General features: G+C 43.6%; 1 protein-coding gene across 1 annotated transcript; it reads right to left on the bottom strand.

Annotated features, from left to right (window-relative positions):
• Positions 1-318: 318 nt before the first annotated feature.
• LOC120031336 (adenylate cyclase type 3-like) lies at positions 319-26,014 on the bottom strand. Its single transcript, XM_038977043.1, has 21 exons — positions 25,340-26,014; positions 23,872-24,021; positions 14,634-14,776; positions 14,368-14,479; positions 14,011-14,138; positions 13,528-13,686; positions 13,015-13,180; positions 12,494-12,613; positions 11,846-11,988; positions 11,337-11,498; positions 11,168-11,255; positions 7,514-7,630; positions 6,916-7,184; positions 6,725-6,751; positions 6,597-6,678; positions 6,280-6,438; positions 2,573-2,719; positions 2,272-2,385; positions 1,811-1,937; positions 1,575-1,699; positions 319-1,097 (listed from the first exon to the last, which is right to left on the bottom strand). The coding sequence occupies exons 1-21, from the start codon at positions 26,012-26,014 to the stop codon at positions 915-917; spliced, it is 3,396 nt and encodes a 1,131-aa protein (XP_038832971.1). The 3' UTR covers positions 319-914.

Here is a 26,014-nt window from a genome sequence, read left to right as displayed (position 1 = left end):
ACAAAAACATTCAACCTGTCTCCAATTTCACACCTGGGTTCTGTGCCCACTGTCAGCATAGACTCAGATGCCGTAAAGAAGTGATGTGTGCCAATGTAAACAAAGGGGGGAAGAACATAGAAGTCATGTGTTCCAAATTCATAGCAAACAGAGACAGGGCATGGCATGTTACTTGATTCCGGATCAGAAAAAAGTGAGAAAGAATACTTTCACTGCAGGCTTGTTCAGCACACACACACACACACACACACACACACACACACACACACACACACACACACACACACACACACACACACACACACACACACACACACACACACACACACACACACACACACACACACACACACACATTAACCTTCAAACACTCTACCATCTTATCTCAGGTCATCTCCATCTCCAAGCAGTTTGGAGATACTGTAACAAACACAATGAAATCCATTATTTTCCCAAATATAAAAAGTATTTTGTAAAAGGGGGAGAGTATTCAAAATGAGGCATTTAGTCCAACAGCCATGATGCATCTGGCTTGAGTGCGTGGTAAGGATGGCATTGTAGTGAATACACGACTGTGTGTTTGTCAGACTGTGTTTCTGAATAAGAGTGTTTGTCTAAGCCTGTGTGTAAATATGGGTGACTATACAGTAGCGTGATATGTGTTCATAGGTCTGTAGTGCAAATAGCTGAGCACTATTTTGAAAAGCTTTGTAGTTTGCCAAAGAATGTATTTGAACAGGCAGGGTGGGGGAGGCGGGACAAACCTTCTTTCTTTGCAAGATGTACATATCCTCTTACATACTTTGCAATTCTGAAAGAGTGGTTGGTATAAGCATGAATTCAGATCTCACTTATACATTAGAATGTATGTTTCTGATTATGCGTGTGTGTTTCTGTGAGCATTGACACGCAGGTCAGGAGTTGTCCACCACTTGGTGTGGCAGGGTGACCGAGGAGCCGTTGATGAAGGAGCCCTGTTTTTCTCTACCCTTCAGAAAGTAGGTAAGCAGCTCTCCTTTCCCCTTCACAAAGATAGGTCCCCTCCTCACAAAACGGAATCCGTACTCCTTCAAGATGTGGTAGCAATCTTCCACCACCTGGGGGCAGTAGAATCACATCAAATTGTAGGTGATGAATCTCCGCATGCATACAGATCCATCCAACATGTGTTTCCTACCCAGATTTGGTAATCCACTTAAAACTATTCCCTGATGTCAAACCCCAAGATCTAAATAGTAATCAAACAAAGTAGGATTATTCTTGTGTTATTATAGCCATCTGGGAAACAACAATTCCAGGCCGACTACATTGCAGTCAACCAATGGTTGCATGCCACATCATCGACTGCGCAGTCGGGTATCAGATTGCTGTATGTGGTTTTGAGATCTTGCAGGTGATTGCAATGTATCACTCATTGTAGGCTATCAAGTGCTCCTGCTCGGTCCTCACCAGAAATCAGGTACATCAACGACCTTAACGGGCCAATGCGCTACAGCCATAACTGATTGTTTGGTTGTCACCTCAAGACTTATCCCATCCTGCATCTCGTCGCACCCTGTACGGAGAGGCCTTACCTGGATGTTACCCATGACCCCTGTGGACTCCATGCGACTGGCCACATTCACAGTGTTGCCCCAGATGTCATAGTGAGGCTTCCGGGCACCAATCACTCCTGCCAGCACCCCCCCTTTATTCAAACCTGGGGAGAGGAGGAAGTATGGGATACGTGATATGCATGCTGTACAAAATTAGGACACGCTCTCCATTTTTCTCTCACCTTAAAATATATGGCTGAAAGGTTAGCACTGACCTATGCGTAGCATGAAGTTGTTGAAGGACTGGTAGTTGATGTTCATGAGCGTGACCTTCATGGCCAGAGCAAAGTCAGCCAGATCTGCCAAATGCTGCCAGCGCTCCCTGTCGGTCAGCTCCTCTTTCTGCACAACAGAGCCCTCTACCTTAACCATCTTCATCGTCAAGTTTCCGAGTGAATTCATTTGATCATCGCCACCACTACGTTCATCATCACCCATAAAATGAACATATCCTCTGTAAAAGATCAGTCCTGCAGCTCTTGATCACATTTCTGACCTGCTACCACAAACAGTATAAAATGCTCTAGACTGAGTTCATCAGGAGTTCTGCTGTTTAGCTATAGGAGTTCACAGGATTATGTCATACTATAGGAGTTTACATGATATAGTTTACACGGGTAGTTTAAGCCTCCTCTGACCCAGACCCAGTGGCTGATGACCATGGTAATGAGCTGACCTTCAGACAGGCGTAGCCGTTGCTGACGTCGGGAGTGACCCCTGACGCTGCCATGTAGGTGCTGCCAATGGTTTTGATTTTGGTGATGCAGCGGAACTGAGACTCGTCCAGAAGCTGTCAGAGGTTAAAAGGTCACGGGTTGAAAGGTCAAGTCTCAAAGTGTTAGGCTGCATTTTTAATTCCTATACATGCCTCGGGAATAGGGAGTAATAACATACAGTACTTCCATTGTCATAGCAAGCTAGTTTCAACATTTGCATGACTGTTACAAGTCGAAATTATGCATTCACGAGCTTCTTACGCTGTCAAAATCGGAGATGATTTCGTTGAGGAACCTGAGGCACTCAATCCCCCCATTGTTGATGCTCTCCTCTGTGTAGAAGTCCGAGAAGTTGGGGATGGAGGCGAACATCACACCAATCTCATCATATGACTGGCTGTACAGCTCCTGGAAGGGGTGGGTATATATATATATTTTTTTCAGATTAACAGATGTACAGACATAGATAAGTCAAGAGTATAAGTCCAGCTGTAACCTTTGCAATAGCTGAACAAACCTTACCACTGTGATAACATGGTGGCTGATCACCGCACACAGTGACCGTGGCTGATACCTCTTTCTCAACTTCAGGAACTATGCATGTATTGGTCCCACTTCACATCGACTGCCTTAAAACCCATGCATTTATTAGGGCTGGCACAATTACCATATAAACGATGGTTATGGATGAAGACCGCCATGACAATTAAATAACTGTCATATCCGTAAATATATATATATACACTACCATTCAAAAGTTTGGGGTCACTTAGAAATGTCCTTGTTTTTTGAAAGAAAAGCAACATTTTTGTCCACTAAAATAACATCAAATTGATCAGAAATACAATGTAGACATTGTTAATGTTGTAAATGACTATTGTAGCTGGAAACGGCAGATTTTTTAATCTACATAGACGTACAGAGGCCCATTATCAGCAACCATCACTCCTGTGTTCCAATGGCACGTTGTGTTAGCTAATCCAAGTTTATCATTTTAAAAGGCTAATTGATCATTAGAAAACCCTTTTGCAATTATGTTAGCACAGCTGAAAACTGTTGTCCTGATTAAAGAAGCAATAAAACTTGCCTTCTTTAGACTAGTTGAGTATCTGGAGCATCAGCATTTGTGGGTTCGATTACAGGCTCAAAAGGGCCAGAAACAAAGAACTTTCTTCTGAAACTCGTCAGTCTATTCTTGTTCTGAGAAATGAAGGATATTCCATGCGAGAAATTATCAAGAAACTAAAGATCTCGTACAACGCTGTGTACTACTCCCTTCACAGAACAGCGCAAACTGTCTCTAACCAGAATAGAAAGAGGAGTTGGAGGCCCCGGTTTACAACTGAGCAAGAGGACAAGTACATTAGTGTCTAGTTTGAGAAACAGACGCATCACAAGTCCTCAACTGGCAGCTTCATTAAATAGTACCCGCAAAACACCAGCCTCAATGTCAACAGTGAAGAGGCGACTCCGGGATGCTCAGACTGGCCAATAAAAAGAAAAGATTAAGATGGGCAAAAGAACACAGACACTGGACAGAGGAACTCTGCCTAGAAGGCCAGCATCCCGGAGTCGCCTCTTTACTGTTGACGTTGAGACTGGTGTTTTGCTGGTACTATTTAATGAAGCTGCCAGTTGAGGACTTCTGAGGCATCGGTTTCTCAAACTAGCCCAAATAAATGTAACAGACACATCAACTGTTCAGAGGAGACTGCGTGAATCAGGCCTTCATGGTCAAATTGCTACAAAGAAACCACTACTAAAAGACAACAATAATAAGAAGAGACTTGCTTGGCCCAAGAAACACGAGAAATGGACATTAGACCGGTGGAAATCTGTCCTTTGGTCTGATGATTCCAAATTAGATTTTTGACTCCAATTACCGTGTCTTTGTGAGACGCAGAGTAGGTGAACGGATGATCTCCGCATGTGTGGTTCCCACCTTGAGGCATGGAGGAGGTGGTGTGGGGGTGCTTTGCTGGTCACACTGTCAGTGATTCATTTAGAATTCAAGGCACACTTAACCAGCATGGCTACCCCAGCATTCTGCAGCGATACGTCATCCTATCTGGGTTGCGCTTAGTGGTACTATCACTTGTTTTTCAACAGGACAATGACCCAACACACCTCCAGGCTATGTAAGGGCTATTTGACCAAGAAGGAGAGTGATGGTGTGCTGCATCAGATGACCTGGCCTCCACAATCACCCGACCTCAACCCAATTGAGATGGTTTGTGGTGAACTCTTTCAAGACTGTTGGAAAAGCATTCCAGGTGAAGCAGGTTGAGAGAATTCCAAGAGTGTGCAAAGCTGTCATTAAGGCAAAGGGTGGCTACTTTGAAGAATCTCAAATATAAATTATATAAATTTTTCCTTACTACATGATTCCATAAGTGTTATTTCATAGTTTTGATGTCTTCACTAGTATTCTACAATGTAGAAAATAGTGAAAATAAAGAAAAACCCTTGAATGAGTAGGTGTATCCAAACTTTTGACTGGTACTGTATATGAACGACCAGCTGACTGAAGACGGGATGGCAGGCCATTAGCGCAGTTGAGTCAGTTTCCGCTGTAACACAAACTTTGTTTCTCCTTGCTGAAACATGCAAGGTGTTGTAGCAAACGAGGATTTGGTTGCCTAGGCAACACCCCACTCCCTGCAGCAGCAGCACATGCAGTCAGGAGCAGAGGAGAGGAGAAAATGTGCATCTTAAATATATTCACTGAGTGTACAAAACATTAGGGACACCTGCTCTTTCCATGACAGACTGACCAGGTGAATCCAGGTGAAAGCTACGATCCATTATTGATATCACCAGTTAAATCCACTTCAAATCAGTTTAGATGAAGGGTAGGAGACAGGTTAAAGAAGGATTTTTAAGCCTTGAGACATGGATTGTGTATGTGTGCCATTCAGGAGGGTGAACGGGCAAGACAAAATATTTAAAGTGCCTTTGAACAGGGTATTTGTAGTAGGTGCCAGGCTCACCGGTTTGAGTATGTCAAGAACTGCAACACTGCTGGGTCTTTTCACACTCAACAGTGTGAAATCAAGAATAGTGCACAACCCAAAGGACATCCAGCCAACATCACACAACTGTGGGAAGCATTGGAGTCAACATGGGCCAGCATCTGTGGAACACTTTCGACACCTTGTAGAGTCCAGGCTGTTCTGAGGCAAAAGGGGGTGCAACTCAATAATAGGAATGGGTTCCTAATGTTTTGTACACTCAGTGTACACTCATGTTTTGTACATGTATTATAATTGTTTTGCTATTAGAACGGTTATAACAGTGAACTTGTTTATTTGGCTGACTAATAACTTTCATCCAAAATCCCATTACCGTCACAGCCCTAGTATTTACATTGTAGCTACATGGTAGTTACGGTCAGGGCTATAAAGTGTGACAATGTTGGTCGCATATACTCCTAAATGCATTTACAGGTTTCCATATTAGTTTCAAGGGCATAACGTGTGCTTCAGAAGTAGCTAGCATACTTCAAGGCCCAGCATACAGTAGGCTATATCTCAATCGATATTTTTATTTATTTTCAGTGCTACCAATGAAAGATTTGAATTAAGAGCCCTTGGTTTTTCTATATTTTTGCATATTCTTTATACTGAATGTTATCAGATCTTCAACCAAAACCTAATATTAGATTAAGGAAACCTGAGATTACAAAACAACTTTAAAAATTGGATATGTCCCCAAACCATCACACTACCATCACCATGCTTGACCGTTGGTATGAGGTTCTTACTGTGGAATGCAGTGTTTGGCTTTCGCCAGGCATAACGGGACCCATGTCATCCAAAAAGTTGACTAAAGTTTGCCAAAAACATACCTGGAAGATCATCAAGACTCTTGGAAGAATGTTCTCTGGACAGATGACTGAAAAGTATAACTTCTCAGACGACACGAAGGGCGAACCAGGTACTGTATCTACAGTGGTGAAGCTGTCTCACCTCGTCCCTTTTCTTGGAGCCTAGGAAGTGACGTGCTACGTGCTCTGGCAGCATGTTCGTGACCAGCGCCTCGTTCCAGCGCCTCATCTCATACACCTTCTCCTTCTGCTCGTGGACCTCAATCTTCCACAAGAACAGAGTACGGGCTAGCTTCTCCACCTAAAGTCAGGGACATGGTGGCGGGAGACAGGAAAGAGGTTCAAATAGAGGTGGAGAGGTTAACAAGAATGGAGGAGAAGCAGAACATGTGGAGACTAGAGAAGGTGGTGACGACTTGGAAGGTATATAACTAGTAGACTTCGGCCATAGTAACTTACATGTCGAGAAAAGTAGTAGAAGCTGATCATCATGACGAAGATCATGATAGTCATGGCATATTTGGAGGGAACCAGATAAGACCTAAAAACAGAGCACAGAGATAGTCAGAAATCACAAGCATGCTCACATTGTTTCTAGAACAACAATAATCACACTAAACATGACAATCAGAGTTGCGGTCAATTTCATTTAAATTCAGTCAACTGAAATTCCAATTGCAGTTTTACTAATTGAAAATAAATGATGACCACACATCCATAAACTGATGACCACCACCCACACCTGTTCTACAGCCTATAACACCACAACCACATCCACCTGTAGTCCTGGAAGCGGGCCATATCGTAGCGGTCAAATATGTCCCTCCAGCTGTAGATGTTGACGATGCCCGTCGCTATGGTGATGAGGAGCATGAGTGTGACCTTGACCATGTGGCTGACCTGTACCAGCATGGTGGTCGCCATGAGTGCCAGCACGGCGATGTAGCTGTAGTACTTGGGGTTGTCCAGACAGCCCTCTGGCCCGGATTGGACAACAGAGGAAGTAGGAGCCATTGTGGCGTTTCCAGAGGGACGGGGACAGCTCAGCTACAGGGCGTGGACAGAGGGGATAGAGGCCAAATGTTAACGCAAGACCACTCAATCGATTTCTAGTGCTTCCTCCAAGCTTACATGGACCCCTTTAAAAAAATCCCTGGTTTCACTCCCATCTTGTTGCTTTATTACGAATTTAAAACATTTAACTGCAATGCGCGCTGTTGCATATGGACAGTATGCAAGTCAACACCAAAAACAGACCCTTAAGTCAAACCCAGCTTCATGAGAAGGCTTGTGTATTGGCATGCTACTGCATAATTCCACACCAGAAAGCCAGTGTTGTGATTTTTTCTGCTGGACTAACGATGAGCGTTTCTCACCATGTCCACAATGTCGGCCATGGTGAGGATGAAGATTGCTGCCATGGCCCATGTGTTCCGTGCCCAGCGGGTGTGGTCGATCCATGTGGAGAAAGACACCAGCCTCTTAGGGAAAACCTAGGAGGAAAAATAACATGTTGGTCATCAACAGTAATATCATTAACCAGTCACGTGAACTTACCAGTAATATCTATCTACCTATCATCGTTGTATTGATGTGGTTTTGAGTCATGTTTCACAACACTCTTTTACGACACCTGTGGTATATGTGGGGCAATGGCGGAACATTAAAAACGTTTTAACTATGATTGAAGGCGCCGGTCGTCTTTGCTCGCCGTAACCAACGAAGTAATTCAATTGTAATCATCATCGTAATGATGCTCAGTTTTCAAACGCATCATCAGATGGAAACCATAGTAGCGGTCAGGGTATTTCTCCTAGTGAGTTTGTCCAGATGAAGGATATTAATTTGCACCAGTTTGCTACAGCAGGAAAATAATCCTGCAGCAACAGGACATGTGAATGATGTGGATTTTGATTACTGGAAATTTTTTGTAGGGGTTGATACACTTCTCATAACGGAAAATCAAGTCTGAAATGTCAAAGTAGTAAACGTCAGAAGCCTTTCTAAACCGCAAATATACTACGAGTTGTACATTTCCTGCATTGCAGGAAAGTTGTCCTGCAACAGTAGGCCGTCATTGTAAAATCAGAATTTGTTCTTAATTGACTTGCCTAGTTAAATAAATAAAAAAACTGGGTGTTCAAATGAAGATCCTACATCTGTACTATAGTGACTTTCATGTTAGTGACAGTACAGTATACTACGACATAGTGCTGTATATGTCAACGGTCATTTCAGATGAGCTGGGACAAACTGAGGACGAGACATATTGGTTTTCCTCATTGAACCATCCAATCATGCCATGGGGAGTCACGCATCAGTCCAACCAGAGGGCTTCTCTATGAACATCTATATGATGAAGAGGGATTGATTTTCCATAGATAAAGAATTGTCACTGGAGTGGAACTACCGTCGCCCGAGGGGATTCAGATCTCCAATGGTTAAATCTCATCTCATTGGGTACAGTACATTCTCTCAGCAGCTGAACAATAATCTGGTCCATACAGCTTCAAGTAAAAGCATTTCATTATGTAGCACTAAAAGCTCTTGCTTATACGCTCTGGGGTAAAGTGTATGTGTGTGTGAGAGTGTGTGGGGTTTCTGGTGTTCGTGTGGTTGACATTGTACTGGGACAGGCACAGACATGTTGACATGCATTTCACCCTTGATATAATAGTTGTTAATCTGTTTGTTTATGTGTGTACAGTGCATTCGGAAAGTATTCAGACCCCTTCCCTTTTTACACATTGTTACCTTACAGCATTATTCTAAAATTGATAAAATTATATTTTTACCTCATCAATCTACTACACACAATACCCCATAATGACAAAGCAAAAACTGTTTTTTAGAAATGTTTGCAAATGTATTAAAAATAAAAAATTATTTTACTAGGCATGCCAGTTAACAACAAATTCTTATTTACAATGACGGCCTACCTTGGCCAAACCCTCCCCTAGGCCAGATGATGCTGGGCCAATTGTGCGTCGCCCTATGGGACTCTCGATCATGGCCGGTTGTGATACAGCCCGGGATTGAACCAGGGTCTGTAGTGACACCTCTAGCACTGAGATGCAGTGCCTTAGACCGCTGCGTCACTCAGGAGCTAATTCACATAAATATTCAGACCTTTTGCTATGAGACACAAAATTGAGCTCAGGTGCATCCTGTTTCCATTGATCATCCTTGAGATGTTTCTACAACTTGATTGAATTCCACCTGTGGTAAATTCTATTGATTGGACATGATTTTGAAAGGCAAACACCTGTCTATATAAGGTCCCAAAGTTGACAGTGTATGTCAGAACAAAAAGCAAGCCGTGAGGTCGAAGTAATTGTCCGTAGGATAACAGGATTGTTTCGAGGCACAGATCTGGGGAAAGGTACCAAAAAATGTCTGCAGCATTGAAGGTCCAAGAACACAGTGGCATCCAGCATTCTTAAATGGAAGAAATTTGGAACCCCCAAGACTCTGCCTTGAGCTGGCCCCCCGGCCAAACTGAGCAATTTGGGGAGAAGGGCCTTGGTCAGGGAGATGACCAAGAACCTGATTGTCACTCTGACAGAGCTCCAGAGTTCTTCCAGAAGGACAATCATCTCTGCAGCACTCCACCAATCAGGCCTTTATGGTAAAGTGGCCAGACGGAAGCCACTCCTTAGTAAAAAGGCACATGACAACCCTCTTGTAGTTTTCTAAAAAGGTAACTAAAGGACCCTCAGATCATGAGAAACAAGATTCTCTGGTCTGATGAAACCAAAATGAACTCTTTGGCCTGAATGCCAAGCATCACATCTGGAAGAAACTTGGCACCATCCCTACGGTGAAGCATGGTGGTGGCAGCATCATGCTGTGGGGATGTTTTTCAGTGGCAGGAACTGGGAGACAAGTCAGCATCGAGGGAAAGATGAACGGAGCAAAGTAGAGAGAGATCCTTGATGAAAACATGTTCCAGAGTGTTCAGGACCTTAGACTGGGGCGAAAGTTCCCCTTTCAACTGGACAAGGACCCTAAGCACACAGCCAAGGCAATGCCGGAGTGGCTTCGGGACAAGTCTCTGAATGTCCATGGGTGGCCCAGCCAGAGCCCGTACTTGAACCTGATCGAACATCTCTGGAGAGACCTGAAAATAGCTGTGCAGTGACGCTCCCCATCCAACCTGAGACAGCTTGAGGATCTGCAGAAAAAGAATACTCAAGGCTGTAATCGCTGCCAAAGGTGCTTTAACAAAGTACTGCTTAAAGGATCTGAATACTTGTGTAAATGTGATAGCAGTTTTTTTTATTTTGAATAAGTTTACAAACATTTCTAAAGACCTGTTTTTGCTTTGTCATTATGGGGTATTGTGTGTAGATTGATGAGTGAAAAAAAAACAATTTAATCAATTTTAGAATAAGGCTGTAACGTAAGAAAATGTGGAAAAAGTCTGAATACTTTCCGAATGCACTGTATGTGTGTCTGTGTGTGACTGTGTGTCTGCATTGCACACGGTGCACAGATACAGTGCATGGGGTTCAAAACCCTTGTGGGCAGTGTGGGGATGGGGGAGGAGTGTTGCTGTTAGGGTGACAGGAGCAGTCGATAGTGGTAGCTACATAACTGCCTGTAGCAGTCAATACATTTGACTTTCCATGACCTGGCTCATGAGGTTAGATCAAAAGTGCTGATGCGTGACAAAAGAACGAACGTATGGGGTGCTGATTAGACACATTCTTTACCACATTCAGCTTACCTAACATTGGGAGTGTCTGAAAACATCAAATGCACAGCATCATGAGATGCTTAGCACATTTAAGTTATTTAACTACGGTATGCCGATCCACTAATCACAACTACGTTATTTTTTTACTCAAGAGTATACCACAACAAATATCTTCATATCTACAGATTTCTTATGTTGTGGAAAATGTTCAATGATAAATTATGATTTGGCTGTGGGTTAACTGTTGCTCGCTCTGAAAGGCTAGCTGCTCTCTGGTTGGATGTTGAGCAAGGTGCGATAGTGGAGCGGGGGGGGGGGGAGGGGCACTCACTCGAGGGAAGATGGCCGCCAGAGAGCAGACAGTTAGGATGAGCAGCAGGACCTCTCCCACAGCTAGGGTCACGTAGTTTGCTATCATCCTGTCAACCGCAGGAACACACAGAACATAAGGAACGAAAGAGAGAGAGCGAGAGAGAGAACGAGAGTTTAGGTGAACTCACCGAGGGTCTACGAGGACCTCCATGGCTGCAGTGAACAGGAGCACAACACAGGAGCAGCTGAAGGCAGCTCCGCTCTGCTTCTCCTTTTCTACGGAGTAGCGGGTCTCCAGCTCAGGGTCCACAAAGCGCAGGGACAGACGGTTGGTGCGTTTCCCCTTCAGACTGACAGGGTAGATGGAGGGTTCACACGGTCTGTCTGCTCACATAACAGAGGATTCATACCTGGCTGCACATGGCTCACTCACACACCCTCTGCTACTGGGTGTTTCTCTATGACTATCACACACACACATTCATACATAGATATACACAGGCTGGGAAAATTCTGGGAATTTTAAATAAATTCCCTGGTTTTCCCAAAATGCCCGGTTGGGGGATTCCCGAAATCAGGAGGGAATAAGCATGAAATCCAGAATCCTCCAACCAGGATTTCAGGAAAACCAGGGAATTTATTTAAAGTTCCTGGAATTTTGCAACCCCACACACACCCTCCCTCTCTGTCTACTCACGCTTGTACGGTCTCTCTCTCCAGCAGTGCCTCATTGAGCAGTTTGTTGAGCTCCTGTTCGTTCTCTTGGGCATCAATCACCCTCTCGGCCAGGTCCCGCAGTCTTAGCCTCCGCCGAGGGTTGGGGAACGAAGGGTTCACCACCTGGGGTCACAAGAAGGTGGCATTCCGGGTCTGTCATTACACCACTCACTGGATGCACCCCGATTCTCCACACTCCTTCTAAAGTGTGCACTTGCACACTCCCTCTCATGGATTTAACAAGTGTCGAAACTCTCTCCAGCCAATACTTACACCAATTCAATGCTTTTAGATCCATGATGGGGAGTGTGCAAGTGCACACTTAATGAGAAGGGTGGAGAATCTGGGTGGAGCCACTCTTCATTCATGTTTGAAGTAGGGAAGGTAGTACACTTTGGGCAACTCCTGTCTTGGAGACATCCAAAGCATTTGGAGGTTTTTGTACTAGCCCAGCGCTAACACCCCTGAATAAACAAATCGAGGTCTGAATATAAGACAATGATTAGTTAATCATTTGAATAGGTGTACTAATCCTAAACTGGAACAAAGGCCTGCACACACTGTGCACTTGCAGGACACAGAGTTGCAATCCTGTGTGTTAGGGGTTACAGTAAAGGTCATGTGTTACCCGTGTGTCCAGCTCCTCTGGCTCGTCTGGTGTGGTGCAGGCTGTGTGGACACTCCCATTACACTCAGTGGTGTTGATCAACAATGGAGAGTTCCCATTGGACGACATCACAGACAACTTCTGATAGAAAACGAAGAGACAGGCAGGAGGAGAGAGAGAGAGAGAGAGAGAGAGAGAGAGAAGAGAGAATGTGAGGTGTGTTACAGTGACTGTGGTGTGGTGGGTTGACAAGGAGGAATCTGGAGAAGAAAAAAAATATTGTCAATTTGTTACGCTTTCTTACGCCTGTTGTAAGCTGTTACTAACCTGGCATTTCCATGGGATTAACTAGGAAACTACGCTGGTAATCACCTCAAAGAATTCAACAAAATTGGAGACTGGTATCAAAGTTAAAGACAAAAGTTATTCCTTAGTAAGTACTACCTGGTTGTAAAATAAAGTTTTACCGAGGTTTTATCTCAGTGAGACGAACCTGTAAGAGTAAAAGGTTGAATAAAACTAGGTGCTGAGGCAATACTCACCACCCCGTTGATGCCGCTCTTTCCCAGGGGGCCCTTGGGCACCACCACCAGGTAGGAGTCGATGCCCCTCTCCTTCAGGTACTCACAGCGGTCGCCGCCGTTTCCCGGCTCCATATCAAACTCCCCGTGCAGACACTCCATGGTGGCCTGGGAGATGTGCACACGCCTGCCGCAAAGGTCAGGGGTTATAGGCTAGAGGTCAGAGAGCCTGGTCTATCAATGGGAGAACGGGTGGGGGCTGACCCTATGCCCTCCCTATTGCAAACTTTGAATAATTCCTGCTGTCACTTATTTGATATTCAGTACATCAACATTTCCTTACCGACTTCATAATTCATGACTTATTGCTACCAATAGGTATATAGAGTTTGTATTGAGCACAAACACATCTGACAAATATGAGTGCATGAGGCAGGTCAATCTTGCCTGCGCATCATCTAAAGATGTAGTAAAGATCTGTAAATAGAGTTAGGGAAATGTAACTTAGAGGGGTTTAAACCAGTTCCTTCTTACCCCGGTATTCCTCCCGCCTCCATCTTATTGGCCACGGTGACGTCAGTGGACCAGACGTCATACTGCCACCGCTTCTGTCCCAGGACGCCCCCCAGGACAGTGCCAGTGTGTACCCCCACACGCATGTCCACATCTGTCCCGGTCTTCTCACGAACATACCTACAGGACAACACAGTCACCGTGACACAGAGCCAAGAAGAACCACCCTAGCCATTCTTTCCCCTGCCATTCATTCGGAAAACTGAAAGGTCTGGACTTAAAAGCTCATCAAACCTTGGTAGACAATATGAATTGCGTATGATTTTCTCACCATTTATCCAGATACTGTAGATGTCGGACCTGTTTTTAGCACATGCAAGTAAGAGGTTCTACAGTAGTATGCCATCTTTGACCCTACGTAGGTGAATGTCCTTTGACATGCAGCCTATACCACAAACCACTCGACAGTTTCTACAGTCTACATTTCCATTGGGTGGTACTCACGAAATGGCCTCCACCATGGCCAGGCCCATCATGATGGAGCAGGCAGCGTGGTCCTCTCTGTAGTCTGGCAGGCCACAGATGCAGTAGTAACAGTCGCCCAGGATCTTTATTCTCAACTGGTGGTATTTCTACACAGAAACACACACACACACACACACACACAGTGAGGTAGTTAGTTGAGGGGCTGGAACATTCAAAGTGATTTCATCTATATGTGAAAAGATGTGACTACTCATGTAAATGTACTTTAATCTATCAATAAATCTGTTTAAAAGATTAGTGTAAATACATGCCGACCAATATACATTTTTTTGTCAGTAAGTAATATATTTGTCTGTGGGTGTGTGTGTGACTCACGGCAGCCAGCTTGTCAAAGCGGGCAAACAGTTCATTGAGGAGCTTGACCAGCTCATGGGCACTGCATGATGATGACAGCTGAGTGAATCCCACAATGTCTGCAAACAAAATACTGCAGGAGAAAGGGGATACATGCTGTCATCACATCATCCTACTAGATATCCTGCCTCTTTATTATATATAACATAGTATACTCTATAAGTTACGTTCTCCTAGCCATAGGTCTATAGATTGTACATAGAGAGTCTGAGGCTACTGTGTCTTACCTGACGTTTTCATGGCGATACATGTACATGGTGTTGAACTGCTGCTTCTCCTTCTGTCCTGTTTGACTGGCTTCTTTCTTCTTCATGTCCTGTAACATCTCGTCTGCTATATGCTTGGGCAGGATGGACAGCAAGAGACGCTCCTGTGGAGGACGGGGAGAGTGGCGAGGTTTCAGTGGATACGAGGAGACTCTAAAGAGCCTTAGACACACGCACAGCTTACAATAAAAGGCACTTCATTGTGTGTGATTGGCAGCAGAATCAATCAATGCTCAATCAGAATCAATAAAAAGATTCAGTGACCTAATCAAACCACTTTCTATAACAAAAGGAAGCTGTCCGTTGCCATCCCAAAGCATCCACTTCCAAATATATCTACTTCGATCACCCTTCAACCAATAGATCTTGGAAAAAGAAATACCATAACGAAATAAACATGGATGACTGACTACCATGTGCTCAAAACAGTACATACAGTGCATTTGGAAAGTATTCAGACACCTTGACTTTCAACATTTTGTTAAATTACAGCCTTACTCTAAAAGAGATCAAATATTTTTTCCCCCCTCATCAATTTACACACAATACCCCACAATGACAAAGCGAAACAGGTTTTTAGACATTTTTGCAAATGTATACAAAATAAATAACAGAAATACCTTATTTACATAGGTACTCAGACCCTTCGCTATGAGACTCGAAATTGAGATCAGGTGCATCCTGTTTCCATTGATCACCTTTGAGATGTTTCTACAACTTGATTGGAGTCCACCTGTGGTAAATTCAATTGATTGGACATGAGTTGGAAAGGCACAAACCTGTCTATATAAAAAGGTCCCACGGTTGACAATGCATGTCAGAGCAAAAACCAAGCCATGAGGTCGAAGGAATTGTCCGTAGAGCTCCGAGACAGGATTGTCTCGAAGCACAGATCTGGGGAAGAGTACCAAAACATTTCTGCATCATTCTTCTTTCTCCATCATTCTTAAATGGAAGAAGTTTGGAACCACCAAGACTTCCTTGAGCTGGCCCTCCAGCCAAACTGAACAATCAGGGTAGAAGGGCCTTGGTCAGGGAGGTAACCAAGAACCCGATTGTCACTCTGACAGAGCTCCTCTGTGGAGATGGGAGAACCTTCCAGAAGGACAACCATCTCTGCAGCACTCCACCAATCAGGCCTTTATGGTAGAGTGGACAGACGGAAGTCACTCCTCAGTAAAAGGGACATGACAGCCCACTTGGAGTTTGCCAAAAGGCACCTAAAGGACTCGCAAACCATGAGAAACAAGATTATCTGGTCTGATGAAACCAAGATTTAACTATTTGGTGCTGCCACCAATCGTTACGTCTGGAGGAAACCTGGCACCCTCTCTACGGTGAAGCATGGTAGTGGCAGCATCATGCTGTGGGGATGTTTAAAAGCGGCAGGGACTAGGAGACTAGTCAGGATCCAGGGAAAGATGAACGGAGCAATGTACAGAGAGACCCTTGATGAAAACCTGCACCAGAGCACTCAGGACCTCAGACTGGGGCGAAGGTTCACTTCCAACAGGACAACGACCCTAAGCACACAGCCAAGACAACGCAGGAGTGGCTTAGGGACAAGTCTCTGAATGTCCTTAAGTGGGCCTGCACCTGCCAGAGCCCGGACTTGAACCCGATCGAACATCTCTGGAGAGACTAGGGCTGTGGCAGTCACAAAATTTCGTCAGCCGCTGATTGTCAAGCAAATAACTGTCAGTTTCATGGTAATTGACCGCTAATTAACAAACACATTTAGCATCTCCTGGCTTCCACATATAGCCTACAAGCCACTGATACTGACCTTCTAAACATCTACATTTTAAAAAGTTTAATAAACCCATGTAATATAGCCTACACGTCACAATAAATCCATTATCTATTTTAGACAGAAGCATGATATAAAGAAAATGTACTCAATTTCAGAAGAACAGAATCGCATACTCTGAGTTGACCTTATGCTAGGTCCTGATTTGGCTATGCCAAATGGCTGTGGGCTACACTAGTTCATTTAGCAGACAAGATTTGCTTAGAATTCCATGGCATTATTTTATAGTATGAAGAATACAATTGAACAAAGCTGAATAAAATTGAAAGGATATTTTCTCCAAACGATTTGAGGGAGTGTGGACGCGGCTATTCTGTGATGAGTGGTTAACAAATACATGATCGGTGTCCCGATCTCGGGACGGTTGAGCTAACGTAGGCTAATGCGATTAGCATGAAGTTGTAAGAAACAAGAACATTTCCCAGGACATAAACATATCTGATATTGGCAGAAATATTAAATTCTTGTTTATCTAACTGCACTGTCCAATTTACAGTAGTTATTACAGTGAAATAATACCATGCTATTGTTTGAGGAGAGTGCACAGTTATGAACTTGAAAATGTATAAATAAACCAATTAGGCACATTTGGGAAGTGTTGATGCAACATTTTGAACAGAAATGCAATGGGTCATTGGATCAGTTTACAACTTTGCACACACACTGCTGCCATCGAGTGGCCAAAATCTAAATTGCGCCTGGGCTGGAATAATACATTATGGCCTTTCTCTTGCATTTCAAAGATGGTACCAAAAAAACACAAAAAAAATGCATGTTTTTTTTTCTTTGTATTATCTTTTACCAGATCTAATGTGTTATATTCTCCCAGTGTTCCCTTTCAAATGGTATCAAGAATACGCATATCCTTGCTTCAGGTCCTGAGCTACAGGCAGTTATACACAAATCTGTCATTTTAGGCGAAAATTGGAAAAAAGGGGCAGATCCTTAACAAAGAAATAGGTATTCCTATATGTTTAATTTTGAGTTATTATTGTAACTGTAGTTCTTCTACAAACGTTGGGCTATATGTTTTGATTTTTAATACATTGTAAGGCTGCATGATGCGACTCTAATGATGATTTGAAAAAGGTTGCTTGAAAGGCATGAGCTCTGCTTTGTTTTTTGCGCAGGCTGTACACACTACATCAGTCACTCATTCACAATTTGACAAGCACTTGATAATGCCTAGAATTTCACAGCGGCATCCACTTTGTGTGGCTGTAATGCACCCTAAAACAATCCATGCCTTTTGCGGACAGTGGCCATTTTGCGCTTCTCCCTGAGTGCTGCGCGCTCCATCACATGATCGGGACTTTCTCACAGGCTACAAGTGAAGACATACACACCAGGGACGCAACTTATCCTTATCCAATTCCGAGGTGCATATTGAAGATATTGGAAGAACTGTCCACAATTACTTTTAGTCAGCCAACAAGATGAGTTGGCATAATGAACAGCAAAAGCACTAGCCTATGTCAATCTACTATCCCCCATTGTACAAAAGTCGACGCAATGTGACTGACGCAACCGATCAGAACGTTTAGCTTAAAATTCTGATAGAGTATTTCTTCACATTATAAGTGCAAAAATATGCACATGGTAGTAGGCTATAAGTGTGAACATTCCATTAGCGGAAAACACCATTATCAAAAGCGACCACAAATGCAATTATGCATGTAATGCATTTATTATCAAGGTGCATTTTTAAGGTGAAAATGATCTTCCCCAAACTTGAAACTCACATGCTGCTTATGTATGCCAGTTAGGCTCTACAACCCTTGTAAAGCGGATTAATGTGCTTCATTTTAAGAAGTTATTTGGCCACTTTAGTTGTGATACAAACATTATTAAAACATATAGGCCCATGGGCTAGGCTACATGAGGTGTGCGACTATGATTTGAAAGGGTCGCCAAAAAATAAATAAAAAATAAGGCTTTATTTCTTATGTCCGTAGAGCTCATTCAGAAATGATAATACATAATTCACAAGTGATAAGCTAATATTGTCACCCATCAGACTATTCTTTAATTTAATCTGGTCTTTATATATACTAAATAATACATGTGTGAATTTTATTTTTATTTTTTTTATTTTTTTTAGAATGGACCATTATCGTGCACCTGTTTCAAAACAGGGGCAGCAGTAAAAATTACATGTCATCTACGCACTTAAATAGCGAATGGAGAGACGCTTTACCCCGTGGTTTATTTTCATGCCAGCCAGGTTGTCACGCCCTGACCATAGAGAGCCTGTTTTATTCTCTATTTTGGTTAGGTCGGGGTGTGACTAGGGGGGGGGGGGGGGGGGGTTCCTATCTAGGTTGTTTAGTTCTATGTTGGCCTGGTATGGTTCCCAATCAGAGGCAGCTGTTTATCGTTGTCTCTGATTGGGGATCATATTTAGGCAGCCATTTCCCCACTGTGTTTTGTGGGATCTTGTTTTGTGTTGTTGCCTTTGAGCACTTCATTTACATCACGTTTCGTTGTTTCTTTATTTTGTATTGTTCTAAGTTCCACTTCAATAAATATGTGGAACCCAGATCACGCTGCGCTTTGGTCCGAGTATGCTCCGCCGGTGTGGCGGTAATACAGTCACTGCAAAAGCCCTAGGAGAGACCTGAAAATAGCTGTGCAGCAACACTCCCCATCCAACCTCAAATCTAATTTTATTGGTCACATACACATGGTTAGCAGATGTTATTGTGAGTGTAGCGAAATGCTTATGCTTCTAGATCCGACAGAGCAGCAGAACCTAACAGGTAATATATAACAATTCCACAACAAAACCTAATACACACAATCTAGTAAAGGAATGGGATGAGAATATATAAGTATAAAATATATGGATGAGCAGTGACAGAGTGGCTAAGATGCAATAGATAGAAAGAATAGATAGTGAAGGATGCTGTATATACAGTTAAGTCGGAAGTTTACATACACTTAGATTAGAGTCATAAAACTTGTTTTTCAACCACTCCACAAATGTTTTGTTATAAAACTAGTTTTGGCAAATCGGTTAGGACATCTACTTTGTGCATGACACAAGTAATTTTTCCAACAATTGTTGACAGACAGATTATTTAACTTATAATTCACTGTATGACAATTCTAGTGGGTCAGAAGTTTACATACACCAAGTTGACTGTGCCCTTACACAGCTTGTAAAATTCCAGAAAATGATGTCATGGCTTTAGAAGCTTCTGATAGGCTAATTGACATAATTTGAGTCAATTGGAGGCGTACTTGTGGATGTATTTATAAACACCATGGGACCACACAGCCATCATACCGCTCGGGAAGGAGACGCATTCTGTCTCCTATAGATGAACGTACTTTGGTACGAAAAGTGCAAATCAATCCCAGAACAACAGCAAAGGACCTTGTGAAGATGCTGGAGGAAACAGGTACAAAGTATCTATATCCACAGTAAAACGAGTCCTATATCGACATAACCTATAAGGCCGCTCAGCAAGGAAGAAGCCACTGCTCCAAAACCACCATAAAAAAGCCAGACTATGGTTTGCAACTGCACATGCGATCGTACTTTTTGGGGAAATGTAATCTAGTCTGATGAAACAAAAATAGAACTGTTTGGCCATAACGACCATCGTTATGTTTGGAGGAAATAGGGGGAAGCTTGCAAGCCGAAGAACACCACCCCAACCGTGAAGCACAGGAGTAGCAGCATCATGTTGTGGGGGTGCTTTGCTGCAGGAGGGACGGGTGCACTTCACAAAATAGATGGCATTATGAAGAAGGAAAGCTATGTGGATATATTGAAGCAACATCTCAAGACATCAGTCAGGAAGTTAAAGCTTGGTCGCAAATGCGTCTTTCAAGTGGACAATGACCCCAAGCATACTTCCAAAGTTGTGGCAAAATGGCTTAAGGACAATAAAGTCAAGTCAAGGTATTGGAGTGGCCATCACAAAGCACTGACCTCAACCCTATAGAAATTTTGTGGGCAGAACTGAAAAAGCGTGTGCGAGCAAGGAGGCCTACAAACCTGACTCCATTACACCAGCTCTGTCAGGATGAATGGGCCAAAATTCACCCAACTTATTTTGGGAAGCTTGTGGAAGGCTACCTGAAACGTTTGACCCAAGTCAAACAATTTAAAGGCAATGCTACCAAATACTAATTGAGTGTATGTAAACTTGCGAAACAGATGTACTATCTCGATTAAGAAAGCTAAATCAAGCTACCCTTTAAGCTCTATATCCGACAGCTGTTGATCCTTCAAAATTTTGGAAAACACTAACTGCACTGTAGCATTCAAATTCCTCTTCCCGTCCTAAGCAAGTTTAGTCTGACTCTGCGAATGGGATAAGTGATGCTTTTAATCATAATTTTATCTTGGCAGGCTGTTTATTTGCGAGAAATGGTGGTTTAATTGACCTTGGTAAGTCAATCAACTGCTCTTCCCTCTGCCAGCCTCTAGCTGACTTGATGGTTAATCAATCAACTTCTAGTGAATCTTTGTTTTCATTTCAACAATTTACTATATGTGATATGCATTGATTAAGACGGGTAAAAAAAAAATCTGATATGGGCTGAAATGCTTGATCCATTTTTGCTGCAGCTCTCTGCCCCCCTGATTACTGAATCATTAACCCATATTTTTTACCTGATGATTATATCTGGTACTATCCCCAAGGTTTGGATGGCGGCCCATGTACTCGCCCTTCACAAACGTGCGGACCCTTGTGATCTAAATAATTTAAAATCACCCTATTTCTAAACTTTCTTGCCTAGCTAAAAATATTAGAATCCTTGATTCATTCTCAGCTAAGATCTTTCTTATCTTTGAAATGTATTCTAAATGTACATCAGCTGGGTTTTAGACCAGGTCATAGCACTATCTCTGCTGCCTCCTTAGTTATAAATGATGTGGTTAACTGTATGGATAAAAGGCAACATTGTGCTGCCCTCTTCATTGACCTGTCAAAGGCTTTCAATACTTTTGATCACTCATGGCTAATTCAGAGGCTTTCCTCAATTGACCTAGACCAGATTGCATGTAACTGGTTTAAAACTCAATGTGTATCTCTACTGATGATGTTAAATATGATTTCCTAGATATTACGAAAGGTGTCCTACAGGGGTCGATTCTGGTCCTGTGCTTTTTACATGAACAATATCGACTTCTTAAAAAAAAAATGCACTTTTGTATGCCGATGATACTGTTGTGTATGCTATTTCCCCCACGGTTGACCAGGCTCTATCTAAACTACAGTCTGCTTTCATTGTATTACAGAAAATATGTATTGACCTGGAATTAGTATTGCATTCAGGTAAAACCAAGTATATGTTGTTCTCTAGAGCACAACAAAATAACTCTGATGATTTTAGCATGTCATTTGGATGGTGTCCATATTGATTGTGTCCCTGCTTACAAATATCTGGATAGATTTAAAGCTGTCTTTTAAAAAGCATATTGATGACTTAAGAACCTGAGAATAAAAATGGCCTTCTTCTATAGAAATGGGTCCTGCCTCTCGCCAAATAGTAGAACGCAGATTATTCAGTTGACGTTCCTTTCGGTCCTAGACTACAGCAACATCATCTATATGAAGTCAGCTGCCACTTCAGTAAAGCTGTTAGATGCAGTTTATCATAGCGCACTGGCTTTATTACAGGCTAAAATGTTTGTACTCGTCAATGCATTCATTTGATTAATTAGGATCCCCATTAGCGACAGCTAGTCTTACTGGGGTCCGACAGACAGTTGGTTGGCCCTATGAAGTCACGTAGGTTGATACATTCCTATGTTTTTATTTAGAAAGCCCTTTTACAAAAAGTCCCACTGTACCTAACTTCTTTACTAAACTTTAGACATACGAGTTACCACACCCGGTCTCAGGGATGACTAACTCAGGAAATTCCTTTGGTTGCTACCGAGTTGGGTAAATCAGCTTTTAGTTTCCTTGCACTTTATCTGTGGAATAATCTTCAAAATGTTCTTAGATTTGATATTTGGGTGCCTCTAGGGGAATTCATTAAGCTGATTGAGAATGATTTATATTTTTTACCTTACAAATGCTTATTACTGATGAATGTGTTTGTTTTTTATGACCATGTTTTTCTTTCTGCTTGCATTTTGATGTGTGTATTTTCTGTCATTTAAGGCTCATCTGTAAAAGAGACCTTGGTCTCAGTATGACATGGTACAATTGTCAGGCCAAAAAATAGGCCTATAACTTTTCTCCCTGTTAAAAGCACTGTACCTGTACACAAATCTGATTGGCCTAAAACTATCACTCATCATCACATAAGTCCATCTGAACAGATTCCACCCTTGATGATCCAAGACTAGAAACATAAACATTGGAAAACCCAAACGCATCAGGGAAACAAAAACCTTGAGTACACACACACACACACACACACACACACACACACACACACACACACACACACACACACACACACACACACACACACACACACACACACACACACACACACACACACACACACACACACACACACACACACACACACACACACACACACACACACAGAGAGGGAGGAAAACAAATAACGTGGCAGGGGTTTTCTACGTTCTTATCAAAACCTGACGGAGACAAAAAAAATGGGCAAGAGAGTCAGCAGAGTGATTACTGCGGACATCGTCTCAGGAGGCCGGTCGCCATGGTAACCTGCAGCGACCGGATGCTCCTTGATTGGCTGGCGGTCCTTGTCTCCCAGCAGCCCATGCTTCTCCATTAGTATTCTGGGAGTTTCTCCTCTCATGGTCTTATCAGCCCTTCTCTCTCTCATACACACACACACACACACACACATTTGCTCCCTCCTTTCCTTTCCTCCCTCCTTCCCTCCATAATCACCCCTTTCCTCTCAGCTCTCTATAGCAGTGACCCTCTGGTCCATAAATAGTAGCAATCAAGAATGCCCAATGGCCACAGCTGTGAGACAGGGGAGGGAGGGGAAATGACTGCTGACACAGAGCTAACAAACAGACAAAGTGCACACACACACACACACACACACACACACACACACACACACACACACACACACATACATGCACGCTCACACACATTTAACTAGCTTAGTGTAGTGTAACAGTAGATCAAATGGAATTGTAGATACTAAGTATTGTGTTTAAATTCCCTTTGGCTTCAACATAAATAAAACAGGTCTGAATCAGAATCACATACATTCAAACCAGGGCACTACTCTGGCACTGCCACACACTCCTTATTGCCCCCCCCCACTCTCTAACCTACCATTCAAACCTACTAACCTCTGTCACTTTTCTCTCTCTCTGAATATGTGTCTCCTGCCCTATATTGTATATGCCCCTCTGTCCTCCCGCCATATGCTTTTACCAAAACTTCCTACGTCTCAGTCTGCCAGTCTCACCTGTTGCTGGCTCTGTTCCTCCAGATTGAGTTTGACCTCCAGGGACTGCCGTGCTTCCAGGAAGGCCTTGCGGTGTTTCCGGTCTGCCATGTAGTAGGACATGACGCCCACAGTGATGGCACACACATAGATCACTACGTTGGCCAGCAGCTGGAGAACGCAACAGAGTCATTAGACACACACACATTTACACACAACACAGGCACTATAAAAAAAAAAAAACACAAACAGGCACGCACAGTAATCTCTTAACTGTTAGTCTACACCTGTTGTTTACGAAGCATGTGACAAATACAAATTTGATTTGACATACGGACACATGCACACACACTCTGAACCCTGTAGGGGGGACCCTTGTGTAGACTTATCATGACCTAGGCTAGTGGTATCTTACAGACTTTCTGCAGCCATGAATGTGGCAGACAGGCAAAAAGAAACCAGCACTCTAAACTATTACCAAACTCGTATAGATTGCAGTGAGGTGGCTGCTGATGAGTTACATTTCAAACAAAGTGTGGATACTGCACTGTTTTGTCATTGAATAACATTTTTGATTCGCCGAGATTGAAGCTCCGATAGGGTGGTTGGCCTTTTATTGGGCCGCCTGCCTCTCATTGGATTACCGTGAGACTATGACAAAGACACGAGCATACTGAGAACCAAAAACGGTGGACCTTTTGAGAACCGTGATGATGTCAAACAAGAGAACGACCTCTAAAATATCAAATACAGACAAATGACGAAACCACAGAGGCTTTTTTTTTTGCCATTCATACTTCTACCTCAGACCTCTTTTAATTGTTAGGAGACACTCAAACCTCAGTCTATTCTCAGCCTCTGCTCTGTCACCGAAACATTTGATACATTCAGCCTGTTTGTAGACTCACCAGTAATGCCTATTCATTGTAGATGCTGTAAGACAATTACAGGGCAAAACGTGACATAAATAGTACATAGACTGGAGGCTAATCTTCTGCATGATGAAATTATTTCAACACACCATTTGATGTGATCAGGAAAGCTACCATGACTTACCTGCACTGTCAGGTTTCTTATTAAATCTACCGTATATACCCTAGTAATTGCTCATCATTCCTTGTGTTGCAAGTATGGCATGTTGCACTGTTCCTAGTTATTTTCTTTTATGAGCTACTTCACAAGATCTGTTCACCTCTCTCTACCTGCCACCCTACTATCTACCTTACTCCCCCCCTCACACCTGCCTGTCTCCAACTCCACCTGCAACTTCATCCAACTCGTGTCCACCCACCCCAGGTGTTTCCTGAACCACTCTCACACGTCTCACTCTCCACCTGCAACTTCCTTCCCCTCCTGCAAGTGTCCTCAGCCCCCACTCTTACCCATCTCCCACTCTACCTGCAACTTCAATCCCCATCACCCCTCACCCACTCCCGCTGCAACTCATCCCCCACCCGAGGTGTGTCCTCAGCCCCATCCCCACTCTCACCTGTCTCCCGAGGGCAGCCCCCTGGATATCCTCCTGCTGCTGCTGTGCAATGGTGACCCCCAGCACCAGGGTGTGGACCCCGCACGACACGGATGTGATCAGCACAATGGGCGTGAGCCGCAAGGGCAGTGTCAGGAAGAAGGAGAAGCTAAAGAAGGCCTGCCAGCCCACTGTGTCACTGGCCTGGTGGAAGCGGGCATAGTTCAGGCCCAGGTAGCAGAAGATCTGGGCCGCTATGAGCACCCACAGGGCGTAGGGCACCACACGTCGCGAGATGCGGTCGGGTAGCAGGCCGTAGCAGCACAACACATAGAGTAGGATGTCGGATGCCAGGCCTACTGATGCCACCACCACAGAGGCCAGCTTTTCATCTGTGTAGACCACAGCGCACATGACAATGATGTAGCTGTCAAACAGGGCAGCAAACACAACCAAAACCAGCAGGGTTTCGTGTCGCTGCCGGCGGAAATAGGTCTGATAGAGGTTCTCCAGAGACTCGGGTGCAAAAGTGAGACGCATGAAGCGTGGGAGGCAGAGGCAGCACCCTTGGCTGCGAACCATTACCTCGTGCGTGCGCCCCACGGCCTGGCCCGGGTCCGATGGTAGGGTCACAGAGCAGTCCGCCGAATACTCTGCTGAGTACTCAGGCTCCGAGAAGGCCCGGTTGCGAGGCAT

Source organism: Salvelinus namaycush, chromosome 37, assembly GCF_016432855.1.
Source record: "Salvelinus namaycush isolate Seneca chromosome 37, SaNama_1.0, whole genome shotgun sequence".
Classification (NCBI taxonomy): Eukaryota; Metazoa; Chordata; class Actinopteri; order Salmoniformes; family Salmonidae; genus Salvelinus; species Salvelinus namaycush.
Note: the sequence above shows the minus strand (reverse complement) of the source record. Positions and strands in the feature narration are given on the sequence as shown.